Source organism: Quercus suber, unplaced genomic scaffold, assembly GCF_002906115.3.
Source record: "Quercus suber isolate HL8 unplaced genomic scaffold, Cork oak 2.0 scaffold_7, whole genome shotgun sequence".
Taxonomy (NCBI): Eukaryota; Viridiplantae; Streptophyta; class Magnoliopsida; order Fagales; family Fagaceae; genus Quercus; species Quercus suber.
In genome coordinates, this window is record NW_027069473.1 from 2,635,018 (window position 1) to 2,654,041 (window position 19,024).

A 19,024-nucleotide genomic window follows, 5' to 3' on the forward strand; every position below is an offset into this window, starting at 1 on the left:
CAGTAGGCTTGATTTCTGCCAGATCCTCGGTCGCCTTTTTCAGGTCGACCTCAAATCTCTTAAGAGTATTGGCAGCCTCCAAGAATTTGTCGCGCTCTTGCGCTAAGGCATGGCTATGGTCACTAACCTCATCGCCCAACCTGAAAAGGGCCTGGATAGCCTGCCAGTAAAAATAAGCAACTCTGTAAAGAGAAAGAAAAATACTAAGCGACAAAATTTTTAGTAAAATGAATAGGTGCCGAGGGACCTACCATGCCTAGATATTTCTTAAGGTCGAGGACAACTTCTACCCCACTCATTTTCTCTAACTCGGCCATATCAGTGGGAAGAAGAAGAGATTTCTCTAGGGCCTCGGCCACGAGAGCCCCCTTGTCTCCTTGAGACTCTCGTATCGACGCGTTATCCATTAGGGGCTGATCATGGAGCATGGCAGCAGGCAGCCATGCTTGGGCCTGGGGCTGCTGGGAGGTCTTCTTGCTCTTCCTTTGATCGCCGAGCTTCAATTGCTTTGAAGGCCTGCGAGTCCTACCCTCTTCGGGCGAAGAATGAGATTTGCTCCCATCCATTGGCTCCTTACCCTTAGAAAGTCTTTTCCTTTTCGGGTCAGGAGACTCAGTGGAAGGGGCTGTTACTGTAGGAACGGAGGACGACCTGGTTTGCATGGTTGGAATCTGAGGCTGAGGTGCTGGGGGCGGGGCTGCGACTCCCCTGGTACATCCTTCTTGGAACCGCCTTCAAGCAGGTCAAGAAGATTAGTTTGGGGCTGTCTTTTTAAACCCATCTCAGCCTGGGTACCAACTCTTAAGGACTGAAGATCGCTTCGGACAAGTGAGGGTCTCCTAGGTCACCGGGAGGATCCTCGGACTGATCAACTAAGTCAAACACACTATATTCGTCTTCAGAGGAACTCAGTTCAACCACCTCCCTCGCTTTCTTAGATGGTCCTTTCTCGGCCACCGTTACTTGCCGGGATGAGGAGGGACCTGATAGCGGAATGCCTTCAGGTATATAAGACCCCTCAGTAAAGCAAAACCCTCTCCACCACGGTAATCTGCGTAAGCCGAGGGTCACGAGCTCTAATTACGTGCTGTGGAACTGGGAATGACGTCTGAGCTGGGTCGCACCCGAGGATTTTATGAGCAGCTCTGACTTGGTTATCAGGTTCGTTCAAGAAAAGGTCCGACCTGAGAACGGTCTCCAAATCCGCTTTGTTAACCAGGTGGAAATGACGTGCAAAAGCGTGTGGGTCTGCGAAAAGAAAAGCGAAATTCCTATGGTTAATCAACAAATCTAGTATACAGGTATAGAACTTGAAAATGCTGAGACCTAGATTATCTTGTATTCGGATGCCCTACCTGGCTCCCCCTCTGCCGTTGGGCAATGAAAGCCGTCGTGCCACTCTCCCGACACTATGAGGAAATCTTGGTTCAACCCCTTATTGGAATCAGGAAGACACTGGATAAGACGAACCCTATCGTCCCTTGTCTTCATATAATATGTCTTACCCCTCAGGTGATGAAGGTTGTAACACCAGTTCACATCGTGGTGAGTCAGTCTCAGCCCCATTTTCTCATTCAGGGTATCTACACACCCTAATATCCTAAATACATTCACGGCACACTGAGTAGGGGCCAGGCGAAAATGCCTAAGGTAATTAAGGGTCACCGGCCTCATAGGGATTCTCATCCCTCCTTCTACGAAAGCAACTATCGGGATCACAACTTCACCCTCTCTCCTCCTAAGGTACCACTCACCCTCTTCACAGTACTTTAAATTCACATTTTGGGTATTCCATAGTCAACAATGAATTTGTTCATCATCTCTCGGACTCGACCAACTTCCTAAACTTACCCATTCCCCAAAGACAACTAAAAGTTCCAAAAGAGAAAAGGAAGAGTGAAATCAAGGAAATTTGGGGTCGCTAGAAAAAGAGGACTTACAGAAATATGACGATACTCTTCAGTGTGTGTGCAAGTCGAACCAGATTCAAACTATATGCGTCAATAATTGTAAGCGCGAAAATGATGAAACCAGGCGGTTCAAACAGGTATTTATACTCCCCCCTTAGGTTCCCCAAATGTAACCGCTTGCTCATAAAAGCAAAAGATCATGCCGTTGAAAGTGGGAAACTGGTGCCGCCAAAATTTAATGTGGGGCCCACTAAGTTTTGAAACGCTAAAAACGCGCATCGGGCAGTCAAAAAGCCGCCAGCATCAGTACAAACCGAAGCGGGGCAATTCGTTCAATAGACTAGCAGGTATCAAAACCCTCCTCCCCGTCCGAGGGGACGTGCAGCAGAGTTTTGAGGGCTATTGTGGGCCCATGGGCCTGATGGCCTCGGCCCATCATGTAGCAGGCCCGAGGCCCAGGCCGAGGAGCACAGGCTATTCAGGGCCAAGGTGAGGGAAAGCCTTTTTTCCCAATCCACACCGAGGACCACCTTATCCTCGGCCTGACGAAGGTGATTTTGGGGAGAGACTAACCCCAAAGTAAGCTGTCATTCTCACATTTAATGCATTCAACTAACTCCCCCTGGCCGCATTAATGGGGAGGTAACCCCTTGGAGGATAACGTTGATCAGAGTGAACCACTTGAGTACGATAAGGCCTCTGATGGGACGGACGGCCAGAAAAGAAAGCAAATAGATGATCAACAGATGGAAGGAAGGGATAGGAAGATGAAAACTATAAAAGAAAAGTTAGTAAAGTAAACAAGGGGGGGGGGGGGGAAGAAAAAAGGGAGAACAATAAAGCCTCCTCGGCCACAGGCCGAGGAGCATCCCCCATTGGTAAAGAAACTCTTAGCATTTTTCTTTTTTATGAGAAAGTTCATGCTTGGTGATCGACGGCCAGCACCTAAACCTTTCACCCCACTCTCTATAAATGTATTGTTTGGGCTTATTGGGCTGAAAACCCATCACTCAGGGTCAATCCAAATTGAGTCCTTACACCCCTGCTTTAAAAAAAAAAAAAAAAATTAACTCTTTTCTTTTATAATGATGAAAATTTAATTTGTATGAGACAATGTGTTTATCACTGATAAATTAATCATGATATATTGTTTAGTTTCAGAATTTAGGGGAGACACGTACAATTTATTAGACCTAAAACATACCAATATGATGTGTGGCACTAAGTGCTACTCAATAGAAATATATTAAATAGTGTAATATTGCTTAAAATTATATTAGATATAACTTAATTTTGACCTTATTATATATATATATATATATTTTTTTTTTTTGGGTAGAAAAAAGACTTTAATTAACTAAACAGAACTAAAAGAATTTTGAGGACAAATCGTCTCATAGTATAATCTGTCATTGTCATAAAATAGAAGCATACAAATGTCTATAGGCAAACTATTAAAAATAACAAAATCTTAGTTTAGCTTTGAGTCTCTTCTAGCTAACGGATTATCCCATTTATTTACTTCACAGTAATGGTGATTCACTTTCACCCGAGGAATCTGGCCTATGAGTCTACAACCCATTATTGATAATTGGATCACTCAATCAATTATATATAATTGGATCCATTGAATTCACCATTTTACATACTGCCCCTCAGTGTGACCTTACAATGAGTAGCAGATTTTTTGCTTCAACGTGACCCATCACACATCCCATCCCTAACACATGATATGACATTATTGGGACAGCTACATTCTCTGGGCTTACTAGATAATTCAAAGTTAGTTGTGGCCTCAAATCAATTCTCTCCTCAATGTGATTAGACATGATGATATGAAGTTGGAGGTTATTAAAGGCCAAGATATATGGCTTTGTTCTTTCCAAATGAGTTCAAATGCTGCATCATTTTGGTATGTTTTAAGGTCTGTGGTGCATACTTCTTTTCACTTTCTGAATCAGCCTCGTACCAATTGCCTGTGTGTAAAGCTATGAAGAAAAATTAAAAAAAGGTGTGGACACCCACTAGATTCATTTTATCCTTCAAAATGATTTTGCAATTGTTTGAAGTAGTTATTAGATGGCCTGTATAAGTGGGTGCTTGCTAGCTAGATTTCAAAACCAATCAAAGCAAATATTCCATTAAGAATATCTTTATCTTTTGCTTTATTTATTTATTTTTCCTTTACTCTTCTCTGTGATGACAAAGAATCCTTTGACAAATTATGACTTCAATAATTTAGTTTGGAAAAAAAAATCATTTCAGGTAAAACAAGTACAAATAGTAGGCATCTAAGTTTGGGGTCCAGTTCTTCACACGCTGGTTCCCACCATAAATATGTGTCATGTGATATGAGGGATTGACAATTGGGTGACTGAAATTGAAAAGTATGTGAGAAATGGAAATGAGAAAGATCGCCTAAAGAAAATGGAAAACATGATGTTAGGGGGGAAAAAGAACTTGAATATGACAGCAAAATTGAAATGACATGATGAGATGCAATGCTGGAAAGAAAGATACCTTCAAGTATAATAGCCTTAGAGCACATCAATTGAAAGTGTCATATATTTTATTTACACCCAGTCTTGAGTTTAGAAGGAGGGGGATTATGGTAGCTTTAATAGCCTACGTAAAATTCAGTTACTTTTTTATGAATGAATCTAGTATCATCAAATGAAATTTTAAATGATATTATGTTTTCAAAATGTGATTTCAAGTATAATAACTTGATTAACTAATGATTTTGATTAATGGGTGTTTTTAGAGTATTTATTAATAAATTATTTTAGAAAATTTTTTATCACATGTTTATGAAAAATATAAAAAAATTGTCAAAAGAATTATTTATATTTTTCAATTTCTCATAATAAATTTCTAAAAGTATTTTTTTTAAACCAATTCCTTAAACATCTAATTACTTTTTTTTTTCCCCAACTAACTAATTAAGTACTACCAGATCTTGCTAGCTATAACTTTGTACTCTAGCTCTAGCAACAGCACTTTACTTGGGTCCACCCAATTTGCGAGTTCTAAATAAAATTTGAAGTGTACTATGTTTTCAAAAAACATTCAGGTAGGAGTCCTCAATTAACTAATTGATTAAGTACTATTATTGCTATCTCTAGCTTTGGACCCTAGCTATAGCTTCAGCAGTTCTTGGGTCCACCACCCTTTTTTTTTTTTTTTTTTTTGAGTTGTAAATAAGATTTAATTGTGATGTTCGATCCAAAGTACCATACTTGTCTTAATATCTGTTTTATTTTACCCTTTTTTTTTTTTTTTTTTTGAGTTGTAAATAAGATTTAATTGTGATGTTCGATCCAAAGTACCATACTTGTCTTAATATCTGTTTTATTTTTTTAAATAAGTTATTTTATTTTAAACAAAAGCCTAATAGAGTAGCTTATGTTAGTGCGTCTTTCATAAATCATAACCCCCTCTTTTTATTTTTATTTCTATTTTTATTATTGCTAATCATTTAGTGTAATTAAACCAAATAAACTAAATGTGCGATGATTTCAAGCTTATGTTTTGTGATGTACACCTTCAACTTATGTGAGATTTCACATATATTTAATAGGAATATAATTTTATAAAAAAAGTTAAAAGAATAAATGACAAATTATGATTGACGGAGCATGAAGTAAAATACAAAAAGTGTAATGGAAGATTTGTATTTGATTTGGTAGTTAATTCATTTACTATTTTTCTTATTAACTTTTAAATGATTAGAACTAGTAGGAAAAATGAGGACTCGCTTATGAAATATTTTAGTTGTACAAAACATTTTCCTTATGAGAAAACTTTTGCTATTGGTGGAAAATAAACAGAGGATGAGAGGAATGCAATAAATGGTTAATAGATGAGAGAGTATGGTAATGATATGTCAAACCACCTAATCATTTCACACTAGAGTTTTTAAAAAAAAGGTCAAAAGGAGAGAACAAACTAATAATGTCATGATTAAAGGTAAATTTCAAAGTTGATGCCTTCAATTGTGCAGCTTGTTGATGGCCCTAATGGAATCCAATAATGAACAGGAGCTTATATTGACAATCATGGTATCTTCGTATTCTTTTAGGTTGTATTACAATAACCAGCAAATTGCTCAAAAGGAAAAAGCTGATACTTGTATGTTATAACTATAAGCATCTTTGTTTTATTTTTTCCTAGTGAATACAAAAAATCTTCTCTTAGCTTCAGGTTGGAGATTCAACATGCCAATGTAGTTAACCACATCTAAATCTTTACATGAAGGAGAATGATTCCATATTTGCCAACCAAAATCAAGAAAATGATTAAGAAAAAAGACTGAAAGTTTAGGCTCAACAGCTAGTTTCTTTAACAAATTGCTAATTGCTGAGAAAGTGTTCATTCTCTCAAGATCCACAATTTAGTGCTACCAATAGTTAATCTGTTCAACTCTATTCAAATTAAGATGTTCCCATTAAATTTCTGATAGCTAGAAATTTGTATTTACAAGTAGCAACCAAAGGTATTAGCCAAATATTGTAATCCGCGAACACTAAATAAATTAAATTGACCGATAGTCTTAAATGAGCAATACAGAAGCTTATTCTTTATCAAGCTCAATAATTAACCACCATACATGTCCATTGTCCACAGTTGGGAGTGGTGAGCCTCTGTATGACACACTAAGGAACAAAGTATATATATATATAGCTTTTCCATGTACATGATCATCATATATATATATATATATAAACCTTAAAAATCACAAGATCCTTGCCTTAGCACATTTTAGGCAAAGAATAATTAATTAGTAGAGATTATTGAATCTGAATCCTACACTTCATGATGGTCTGTCTGTCCTCAAACTTTTTTTGGTTTAAAAGAATACTTTGAAGACACTTGGGAAACCATCCTAGTATTATCAGGCTGTCTCTGGGATTTTGTGGTGTAAGAAGCAAATCTTCCTTGCCTGTGCTTCCTCCTGGGCTGTGACAATTGGGGGATGAAAACTCCAGTTCCTTTGCTCTCTCTTTTGCAAGTTTGTTCATGATAAAGAAATTGAGGTAATTGTGTAGGTGGATGGATTGCTGGAGAAAAATCCTGAAAAATTCAACCACACTCATTTAGTAACCAAATAAATTAAAAAATTTAGAAGTAAAAAAAGGTTACTTATAGCACAAGAAAATACAAAGTATATATATATATATACACATTCACACAATGAAGAACTAAGAACCTGGAGAGAAACTGAAGGAGAAACTGAAGGACAATTTGTAACCGGGTCTTCCTCGTCGTCATCCATGATTAAAAGAGAGATTTGCTTGCTTAAGTCTGCAAAAAATGAATCATCTTCTACTTCCATAGCCACTTCCATTATTTCTACTCAAACTAGACCTTGTTTGTGTGTTTTGGTGTTCTATTGTTCTTCACTTTTGTGGTATCTTTTTTTTCTCTTTTCTCCAAACTCAATGGGGATAAAGAGGTTTAAATAGGTAAAGGAAGGTAGGGATAGGTAAATTGAAGTATATGGTCTAGTAGGGATGTACATGTGCAATGGTGGGGTCATGGTCTAGTTGGCCAATCTGGACAAGTCCTACGAACCCACAAAGCTCATGGAAGTGTGTTATGATATTATCTAGTTGAAGAAAGAGATGAGGACCAGCCGGCAACAATCCACACCCAGATATCTAATTTAGGATAGACTCAATCTCTACCACTCTTGGTTGTAAATGAGTGCTCTCTCTCATCTTTTTTTTTTTTTTTACCCAAATGGCATAAGGTACGGTTCATAATTCAAAAAACACATGTACATAGTATATACACTATCGATGACATAAATTTGTAGGCAGATATAATAGTTCCTTAGCTAATATCTTAATAAGGGTAATGGCAAATAATTAAGATGTATGGCTATGTGGAATCTATTTGTATTTGATCTGGATTATGATTCAACCCAATAAAAAAGCGCTATGGTTTTTAATGAGAAGTTTTCTGAGACTTAGTTCATGAAGCGATGGGCCCTAAGTTTTGACTTTAACTCCATGGACGTAGGCAAATTGCCGAACCATGTAAATATTATCTTGTATAATTATTATTTTTAGTACATATCTTTTCTTTATTTTTGTATTTTATAGATTTGGAAATTTTGTGAATATTCTCTGTATAGAAAAGCCTTAACCTTCTTATGAACAACTTAAATAAGACACAAATGATAGTGACATATGGAAGAATAGGATTAATAGGACCGCATGCTTTTATTTAAATTGAAAGGTGGAAATTAAAAGACGTATGCATGTAATACCAACGGATTAATAATCAGTTAAAACAATTGGTGAATCAGATTCATTTGCTACAGTGCATCTTTGTTTGAATAGTGAAAACCTTGTTGTGTGGACCAATAGTCATAATTAAGAAGAATGAAACTGTTGGTACAGCTCTGCATGAGTTTGGAGGACCATCAACCTATGGTTGTGAGCATCCATACTACTTTCTTTTTTTCATTTTTCATCTTTTGTGACACAGAGAAGAGGTGTCAATAAAGCAGTAGAAAGTGACTACTCTAAAATACTAGTACTGGAGCAAACACATGCATTAATTAACTTGTTTCATCAAACTCATTTTCCATTTCTTCTTTAAACACATCATACCTCATCTGCTAGTACTTTACACTTCTCCGGAAAGCAAATTCTGAATTATGGGGGTCAAATATCAATGTATGGTCCACATTCCACACTGTTTGCTGGCTGGCTAAGGGACCCTTTCGTTTTCAATAATATGGTGCATGGATATATCTCTTTTGTTATTAATTGTATCTTTGAATAAGAACTGTCTATTATGACTTTCATTATACCTTGGAGTGCAATTGCTAGATGGTAGTTAGCAGTTTGCCGGTGCTTTATTCCTCTTCCAATTCTTCCTCATTTGTTGATGTTGGATCCTAGTTGCAATTGGCAATTTGATGACAGAAGGTAATGATATATCTGCAAAAATGTATGGTCAATGTCTAACCAGTCCTTTATTAGGAAACAAATATAATAATTGTGGACTCGGGAGATTTTAGATGTTAAATGAAATGGTGAATTAATTATTATGTTAGCTATGAACATGTCTCTATGCAATTTTCGTTTTTCATTTTTGTTGTTGCTCAGAACATAAATGATTCCAATAGCTAAGGTTTGGCCTGCTTTTATTAATCCCAATGAAAATCTTCCATAGGTACTTTTGGATGTGGATAGATGGGGAAATGAAATATACCAAAATTAGCATATTTTAACTACTATTTTGTTCTTCTTTTCTTTTCTTTTTTCCCTTGCGTCCAAACGTAATCTAAAAGCTTTGAAGCTAGATACTAAATAGAGGCAAAAGTATAAGGACCCAACACAAAAGTGCCTCATCCTCTTCCTTCAGCAAGAAAGATTTACTATATAACATAAGAGTTAGTACTAAAAGTGAGTGGCTGTGAACATTCAAAAGGGCTTGGCAGTCTGCTTCCCATGTGAGTCCTGTCTTCTACCCTTGGAGAAATTCTGCAATCTTGGGACTTTTCAGCCCTTGTCAAGCTCATTTTTTCAAATTATTTTGAACCCTTTTAGTTAAGGCTTGCTCAACAGGTGAAATTTTTTGTGGTCAAATAAAAAATTAAGGATTGAATCCCGTCTGCACAAAATAAAGACCTATTGATACCAACGAATTTGACCTAAAGAGCAATCAAATTATTAAGTACCCCACTTGTGAGTAATTCTTTGTTGGGTAATTTTTGTTCAGCATAATTGTTTAGCGGCCTTGGATTCTTTGCTACTTTTATCACTTAAATTTGACATCTCTTCCCTTTTTCATCATTATGCTCTTTACTCTTCAGTCTTCATTACAGCTATCATCATCAACCCCCCTCACGTGATATGGGGATTCGATTAGAATCATTAGATCCACAGTGTGGCCCACCAGATTGTGCACAAAACAGTGCACAACTTTTGCAATTTTAGAGTCAAAAAGTATTTTGGAGCGGAACTTCAATATATAAACTATAAAGTGGGCATCATGTTCTTAATTATTTATATACTAAACTAACGAGACTATGGGCTGGAGCTGATACTTCACAAAACAGGAGGTGCCTACTGGGGTTTAAGATGGGCATAGAGCTGTGGAAGTTGGCAAATTCTGGTTTTGGTACATTGGAGTACTGAGGAAAAGTTGATTGAAAGGCATTCCTTTTAACTGTGAGAGTAGAAACGGCAAAAGATATTTTTCTTCGTCAATTAAGAGGTGTCTAGCAATTGTTTTCACCATCCGAGACTGAGAGGCCCTTTATGCAATCTGGAGAAAATGGATTCAGGGGACTTGTTTTGTTATTGCTGGATCAGAGACAAGAAATGGGTTGAGAAAGTTCTGTGGTCTTCAAAATTCTGGAGGTCTTGGATGGGCTGTTTTACAACGTACAATATATACAAGACACATATTTAGGGAGTGTTTAGTTCGCCGTGGTGTTATATTATACCGTAATATTACGTTATTGTAATTTTACATTAATGTAATCTCAATAAAAGAACACAACATTACATTGTTTAGGAAGGTGATAAGATTAAGGTGATATGATATATTTTGTAATTTTAAATCATAGTAATGTTAAAAAAAATCTATGTTATTAATTCTGTTTCGGACCCCGTTTCAGTTTGTTCAGTGGAATGAAATATTTTGGTACTGGCCTATTCTAGTGTACCGTTTCAAGGTGTTTCAGGTTTTTTTTAAAAAAATATATATATATATATAGTATAAAAAAAAAAAGTATGATATTATTATAATAAATTAATTCCCTCACATTGTGTCATAAAGGAAACTCCATGCCTACACTCTATTTCTAATGCACTTCAATAGGCAGGTAGATACTAATAAGTAATAACCCATCACACCATTCAAAAATCAAATAAAATAATAATTTTCAGATTCGCTAAAAGACAATTATATTTTGGAAGTAGGAGCTATTCAAAACTTTATCCAACCAGATAACCATTGTTCAAAAATAACAAGTCTCAGGTTTTTAACATTCAGCTTAACAAAGAAAAAAGTCTCAAGCTCTTAGCAACCTAAAGGTTTGACAAAACGTGAAGACAAGCAAGTGAAAAAATGTAGTGCAGAAAGAAAATAAAGCTAAAAATGAAAAGGGAAAAGAAAAGATAGAGCATACAGATGAAGGTTGGACACTGCCATTGTTGTTAATTTCCTTTTCTCTTCTTAATTTCTTTTTGGGTTGTGATTATTTTCTTATGAATTTAAAGCTTTAGATCTTGTCAAAATAAAAGCTTTACATGTGTGAATGGATCTGTGAACATTTGATTTAAGATGTAAAATAACATAGTTGCATGATAGATTTTTTTTTTTTATAAGGCAAAACCAATACCGGCCAAAATTCTCTTTCTGCCCGAAATTGACCAAAATGGCCGAAACACCCCAAAACAGGTCGGAATTTGACCTGAGGTGGAATGGGTGAGAGTACCATTCCGAATTGCACACCGGTATGAGAAATTCCGGCCATTCCGGCCGGAACAGAACGAAATTAATAACTTTGAAAAAAATAAAATAAATAAAAAATCTTAATGTCACAATATCATATTGTGCATTACATCAAGGGCACATCACAGCAAACCAAACGCCTCTTAAAGTGAAACAAGAATCCAAATATCCATCATGGGAATCATAAATTGGGCATTTAACATGTTTGATCTACTCCGGTTTCTCCAAAAAAAAAAAAAAAAGTGTTTGATCTACTTCGATTTAGACAATAAATGAAACTTAAGAACTGTGTAAATTCATTTTTTGGTTTAAATTCATTACTTCAGATCATTCTCGATTTAGACAATAAATGAAACTTAAGAACTGTGTAAATTCATTTTTTGGTTTAAATTCATTGCTTCAAATCATTCTCAAAAAAAAAAAAAAAAAAAAAAAAAAAAAAAAAAAAAAAAAAAAAATCACTACTTCAAATGTTCTATAGAACAGTCATCTATGGAAAATTTTTACAGAATCAAATGGAATTCAACCTAGCCTCATCAGTTTTTACCTTCAACTGCTCTAATTTTCAAGGGACCAGAGAGAGATGGAGAGGATGTTTTAAAAGCTTTAACATCTTCTGGTTTCAAAAGTAAATTGAGAAGCATTACATAAGTTATGCCCCGCCAGCCATATCCATGTCTGTAACCCCATCAACTCCCTTAAAAAAAACACGTAATTTTCTCAGTACGGAGGTCTTCGTGTCGTTCTTGCTGGTTGTACCGGTCACATGGATTGTACCCCTTGAAGTTTTACCCATTAGGTCAAAAAGTGGAAGATTTAGGTTTGATCGGGTCATCTCTTCCAGTACCGGAGGTGCCTGCATATACAGACTGCTCCCTTGGTGTGTGACACTAGCTTTTGATAATAGCAGATCAGGATGCTTTTCGAGTATGTCAATGAACTGTGCCAAAAAAGAAAAGAAAAGTAAATTAGGACAAGCATAAAATAGCAAAGACAGCTGAAAATCAAAATGTAATTGTCTTGCTCATGCACTTACTACCATTCATTTTGTTTTGATAGACATGAAGAAAAGTAGAGCACTAATTTTGATGATTGTGAATTTGAGATTGTACACCATTTACTCTATCAACTTCTGTATAATGACTTTGACGAATGGAAATTTGAGATGTGCCGTTTATGTAGTGACACAATACAACTATTGTTCAACACTAAAATGTATAACAAGAGATGTATGGCCAGTGAAAAGAAGTTAATATAATTAAGAAAACAAACATATGTCACTCGGAGGTTAAAAGACTTGTGTTTTTTTGCAATGCATTTGAAATTCCAGCTAAAAAAGAACGACAGAAGGGTAATCTAAAGTTTAGCATGTTGTTAAGAGTCTTGTAGGTCAGTGGCATTTTCTAGTTATCCCATAGATGAGAATTTGAGTTCAAATCGCCGATCCTGTCATCGCCACTTGTTGTAAGCAAAAAATCAAAAAGTTAATCTATGTTTCTCATAACAAAGCTTTAGATTTTAAAAAAAAAATTCCGGCTATAACACTTGTTGAACTTGGAAAGTGGGTCTATCCCTAGATTTGGAAAAATGCCTTGGTACTAGCATTCAAAAGAGATGATTCAGAGTTCAAATTATTTCAAATATATCTGGCTCCTAGAAAGAGCTAAGGCAAAGAAAAGAAATTGCTAAGAAAAGCATATCGATTCAGAGTTCAAATTATTTCAAATATATCTGGCTCCTAGAAAGAGCTAAGACAAAGAAAAGAAATTGCTAAGAAAAGCATATCTTTTCTACCCACCCTGCCAAACGTGAGGAAAGAATCATCTTTCTTTCTTTCTTAACTTTTCTCTTTACCTCACCTTTCTCTGAAGGAAGCATAAAGGCACACATCAATCCATGCATGACAGAAAGATTCACATGCAATACCTAGAGTCTCAAAAAGCATATCCACTGTATCCCCACTGTATCTAACGACAAAGAATAAAATTCACCTAATATAGAAAATGAAAGAAGCATTCTCCATCTAGTGCATTCCTACTAATTACACTTATATTAACTTTTGGACAATTTTTTATCGATAAAATAATTAGTATAACTTTTGTTAATGTTCCAATATCTTTTTATTGACAAAGTATTTCCTCAAACTCATTGTTGAATTATATGTTTCCTTCCATATTTATCATGCTCATCAAACTATCTCATCTATAAATGATTCAACAAAACCATCTACCCCCACCCCCCACAAATCATGAAGTGTGAAATTTTCAGGCAAAGTTATTTTTCCCTGAGCTGAAATAATTTTTAATAGGCATCCAAGGTCACAGCTAGAAATAAACTTGCAGAGGATCCAAATCAGCATCAATAGTAGAGGAAAAATCAAGGTCTACAAAGAGTCAAACAGGTAGACCTTAGTTTAATTCAGGTTGTCTATTGCTTTCGGACTCAACAGGTTCAAGTGGGAATTTCATTTTATTAACGGCTAGCTTCTAGGATCAAGCAACTTCACTAAAGGTATCAACTGCAAACTAAATAAATCACCAACTTGGTTCTTCTTCTCAAACTAATGCATAAAGAAGGAATGTACAACCAAATCAAGCAGGTTCAATGATTCTCAGACTGTACCAGATAAAACAGCATCCAAATATCCAATATGGAAAAACAAGAACAATAAATTAAGAACAGAGAACATTGTTGCATCCATAATTTAACAGTGTAAACTAAAATTACCTTTTGCAGAGTAACCGAAGTTTCCAGCTCAATAAGAACACCTGGGCCACATACGAGACAGTCCTTGTCTCTTACAAATTCAGTTACTTTAGTGTGAAGCCCTTCTGCCCCATTATACCTACAAAGGTTTAAATCAGTTTATAAGTTTTCCAAATAATTGATTAGAAAATAAAAATAAGTTTCCCAAATTAGATTAATATTTTAGAAAAGAAAAAAAAAACACACACACACACACACTCACAAATTTAGGCGTGTTTTAACAAAATTAGAGTAACTAATTAACAAGGGTTTTAATGATTTGTTTGGTATAGCTTATTTCCGTTGGTTTATCTGACTTAAAAAATATGTTAGGAAAAAGTATACCCAGAAAGAACAAAGTCCTGAAAAGTTGTATATAACCCAAATAAGCCCAAAAAAGCTATACCGAACAGGCTTCTAGGAGACACAAAACTGACCAATATGATTATCTTGAATCAATAACCCACAGGGTAGGATCCAAGAGTGACACAAATTGTAGGGAAAATAGATGAAGTTTCGAATAGTTTTAAAATTGTTATGCAATAGGAAAATACCAATTAAGTAGAATAAACATGTCAAATGAGACAATTTCAGGGACATCCACCCTTAATGGTACTATGTTCAGTCTCCAAAGTCTAAACACGTGCAATTTAAGACACATGACCTTTCAAGTATCAAAAAGCCCTAATCTTAGTATGATAATTATGAATGTTCCTATACATATATCTATCATCAAAGGGTATCACCATATCAAGGACAAGATTATAAGGCATTTTTTGCTAAGAAAAAATAATAGGAAAATTATGACCCACGTTAAATAGTTTGATAGAGTTTTGCTGCATCCTGTCGTAATCTTCAAAGCTTCAAGTGCACATGCAGCTGATACAATTGCATTAGTGGAAGCAATAGCTGGAATAATGTTCTTCACAACTCCCTGTAAACAGTAAGGTGAATCCACTAAAATAACAATTTAGATATCTGAAACTTTGACTCTGACTTTATTTTTACAATGAATTCTTTAAAATATTTGGAAAAAATATTAATCAAAAGCTAAATACTATTTTCACAAGCATTCTCACAATAATAAAGAGATGAAAGCCATTTTTTTTTTTAAATGATTTTTTTAAATATATGATAACCGAAGAACATCTTAGACAAACCAGAGAGTACTTGGGCATAAAATAGAGTGAAAGTTAAGCTTTTGGGAATTGACATCCCGGGCTATTCAATTACAAATACCTGAGTAAGAGAATACGTGACTCCTGGAATGCCGAAAAGCTCAGCTCTCTTGACAGCCTACAGGATATGGGTAACAACAGTGAGATGGCCACAAACAGAAATCAATATAAAGAAAGAAGTTGGTAAATAACTTTAAAAAAAAAAAAAAAAAAAAGTCGGCAAATAACTGCATTCTATTAACCTCATTATAGATCCACTTCATATGCTCTGGGTCATCTGGATCAAAAGTCTTTCCACTATGAACCTACAAATACAATGCATGTTTAGATGATAACAAAGAATTAACATAAAATACACACTTTGGAAAAGGGAGAACAAAATGCTGAGTAATTTATTACCTCATCCCACTTGATTAGGTGGGCATATTCAATACAATGAGCAGCAGTTCTAGGAGTTTCAGCAAGGGTGCATAAGGGGAACTTTACTTGAGGGGGGAAAAGCCAGATGGTGCACTCAAAGCATGGCGTGACCCCTGGTATAATAACCCTAGCATGGCCCTTGAAACCTTCAGTCCCACCATCTACCAAAGGTTTGATTGTTTCATCTCGGGGTTTATCATCAGAGTCATACTCTAAATTTCCAAACAACAATGAGACGAAGCAAATCAGCTCAAGCAGAGTTTATTAACAACTAGTCACTTCTGGAATGATACCTTATGAACCCAGCAGGAAATTTAAGGAGGTTGTCTACCAATGCCAAGGCTCATGAAAGCCTTTTGGCATTTGCTTTTACATATAAGTTTATAAGAAAAGTAAAAAACCAATAAAATAATGTAGCAATTGAGATGGCCAAAATTAAGTCGTACCTGATTACCGAAACTTATAAAATTGGATAGGTTATGGCTACATACCTAGAAAACTACAAGCTACAGCATTGATGTAGCTCCGAGCTTCAATTGAATCAAGACCAAGAACAATTATACTAAAATCACTATAAAAATCAATGTCTTTTTCTTCAATCCGGCAATAATGTGGCTTGATATTCACGCCACTAATTCTTTCCATGACACGCTTTGCAGCAACTTCAGCTTTTGGCTTACCAACATCTTCAAATCTTAAATAGAATTAGCCAATGTTAGAAATTAGTTCCGAACTTTATATTGAAAAGCAAATGTGAAATATAATACAGCACACATAAACCAAGAAAAATTGTTGGAGCTATTTGCGTAAGGCACTAAATGTAGTAAACATCAAATGAAATGATGTCAGAGCAAATGCAATGATTGCAGATTACTTTGGCTAACCGCTTATAATCATTTATAGGCCCTAACCTAAACAATGGCAAATAAAGTATACTCACCTCTAGATGTATATCAATATAAATATTTTGCTAATCCCAAATTAACTACCCCTTCTCAAATAGGGAACACACAAAGAGAAGATAGGCAGATAGGAGGGTTTGTCTTGTTTTATCTATCCTAATAGGCAAAACTCATTGGACAAGTATGTTACATACCAATCAATACATACATACATATATACATATAACACACACAAATATACAGATATGGATAACCATCAATCAAATAATATGACAACTCCAACAGGCAAAGAGACCCATAACAGTAACATAAACAAAAAAAAAATTACCTACTTAGCCCAAGTGCTCCACCATCTTCTAAATAACCCATGACAAAGGGTGTCATCCATATACTCTATCTTAAAGAGTAAAAATTAAAACGTTGGGGAATAATAATAATAAGCTTCGATTGAGACAAAATAAACCACAAAATAATAACAATAACATAGAAACAAAAATTCATGGATCTTAAAAGAACAATAATTTACCTAAAGAGGAATTGGCGATTGAGATTGGTGACCTCGATCGTGTCCATGTCTATAACCTCGAGATTTTTGAAACCAGATAAAGCTAAGTCCTTTAACAACTCACATCCCAATCCACCAGCTCCTACCACTAAAACTTTTACATATTCTGCAAGGTCATCTCTCAACTACCACCAACCAACAAAAAAAAACCCAGAAAGCAAATTTCAAAAAGATGATAAATAGCTATAGTTATAATAGCAAAAGAAATTGCACATCAATTGTTTGACAAAATGTCACAGAGAAAAAGAAAAAGACGGTTTACTTCTTGGCCAGGATCGAAGTTATTGCCGATAATATTCCCAGGGCGGAGAAGGAGCTTGTCAAGGTCCCTCGATCGGCATGGTTGCACCAGGGTGTCCGCCATTTTTGTGCGTGGGTGTGTCTCTGAGACTGGGTTTCTGCGCTTTTTGTAGTTACAAATAAAAGAAGTCTCTGAATTTCTGAACGCTCTAGCGGCGAAGCCTAAAGAGCACTAATTTTTACAGACAAAAAAACCCCGATTAACCGGCAGTGTTGTGTTGTGAGTAGCTTGGATTTTACGCTTCGGCTTGGTTAAAACATCATGAACTTTTAGGGTACGTTTGGTATACTGAATGGGAATTACAATAGGAATTGTAATCTTTACTACTAGTAATAAAATGTGTTGTAATGTAATAACTAAACATATTCATTAGTTTAGTTGTAAGTTATAACATTAGAATGAAACTTAACATTTATTTTAGGAAATATCTTATTCATATAATTAAATTTCCTTAAAAATTGTTATTTTTAAATTTAAGAAAGATATATGTTATTTTTTATGATTTTTTATTTTTATAATTATTAGATGTATATGGAAGGTTTGTTTATTTAGAAATATATTAAGTTTTGAAATTAATGCACTTAGTAAGGAATAACTAATACAACCTTTTAAAGAGGAATAGTTATTCCTCATTTTGAAGAATAGCTATTCATAAGGAATGACTATTCCTTGTAATAAAAACATAACCAAACTCAAGAATAATTAAACTATAGGAATAACTATTACATTACAACGCCTATTACAGTCTACCAAACATGCCCTAACATTACTATTTGGGTATTTATTCTTAGGGTTTAACATTCTCTATACTCTATTGTTGGGTATTGATACCAGTCCATTTCCTTTATCCCTTTTTGTGCATTGTTTCCCCACAGACCCCAAAATTCAATGAAATCCTATGCTTAAAAATTACCTTGGATGGTTAATCTTCAAGCTCTTTGGTGGATTTTGATCTGTGAATGGTTCTGTGGTGATAGGAGCTTTTTTTTTCTTTGGACAAACAAGGTGATAGAAACTTAATTAGAATGTGATAGAGTCTTTATAACTTTTTTTCAATCTATTTTGCATGGCGTATATTTGTTCATTTCATCATGCATATCAATCTTCTATGTCTTTGAAATTTAATCTTATTTTAATATTTGATCTGGTTTCAGGGTGAGATTGAAGATATAAGTTCAAAATAAATACAATCTAAATTCTGTAGGTCCTATTTCATTTTTGGAAGTTCATTTTTCATAATGCTATGTAATATTACATGCTTTTTACTAAAGCACTTATATATTTATGGTCAATTTACTTGACATTTATTTATGTTTCATTCATAATCTTATTCCTGCTACTTATCGTTTTTCTAGAATCTAATATGACTTTACTTTTGCAAACCAACAAAAAGATCAGTAAAAACTCAGAGAATTGAGTATACTCCACTAGGCAAAGCTCAAATATTCCATTTATCGACACCACTCAAGCATCAATTATAGCATCTTTAGATTCAATTAAGCTTAGAAGTCTTGTATTTGCTC

At 35.0% G+C, this 19,024-nt stretch overlaps 2 protein-coding genes across 3 annotated transcripts; both read right to left on the reverse strand.

The window, feature by feature from the left end:
* Positions 1-6,419: 6,419 nt before the first annotated feature.
* On the reverse strand, positions 6,420-7,546 carry LOC112035241 (uncharacterized). Its single transcript, XM_024068067.2, has 2 exons — positions 7,120-7,546; positions 6,420-6,983 (listed from the first exon to the last, which is right to left on the reverse strand). The coding sequence occupies exons 1-2, from the start codon at positions 7,255-7,257 to the stop codon at positions 6,744-6,746; spliced, it is 378 nt and encodes a 125-aa protein (XP_023923835.1). The 5' UTR covers positions 7,258-7,546; the 3' UTR covers positions 6,420-6,743.
* A 4,306-nt stretch (positions 7,547-11,852) lies between these two features.
* LOC112035240 (NEDD8-activating enzyme E1 catalytic subunit) lies at positions 11,853-17,768 on the reverse strand. Of its 2 annotated transcripts, none has more exons than XM_024068065.2 (9): positions 17,463-17,768; positions 17,162-17,325; positions 16,225-16,427; positions 15,713-15,945; positions 15,556-15,618; positions 15,375-15,431; positions 14,948-15,069; positions 14,118-14,235; positions 11,853-12,330 (listed from the first exon to the last, which is right to left on the reverse strand). In XM_024068065.2, exons 1-9 carry the CDS (start codon positions 17,562-17,564, stop codon positions 12,043-12,045), a joined length of 1,350 nt encoding a protein of 449 aa, XP_023923833.1. In that variant the 5' UTR covers positions 17,565-17,768; the 3' UTR covers positions 11,853-12,042. The 2 variants fall into 2 exon arrangements, with proteins under 2 accessions (XP_023923833.1, XP_065630633.1); XM_065774561.1 differs by lacking the exon at positions 17,463-17,768 and adding an exon at positions 16,964-17,032 and having other exon boundaries at positions 17,162-17,275.
* Positions 17,769-19,024: the final 1,256 nt, after the last annotated feature.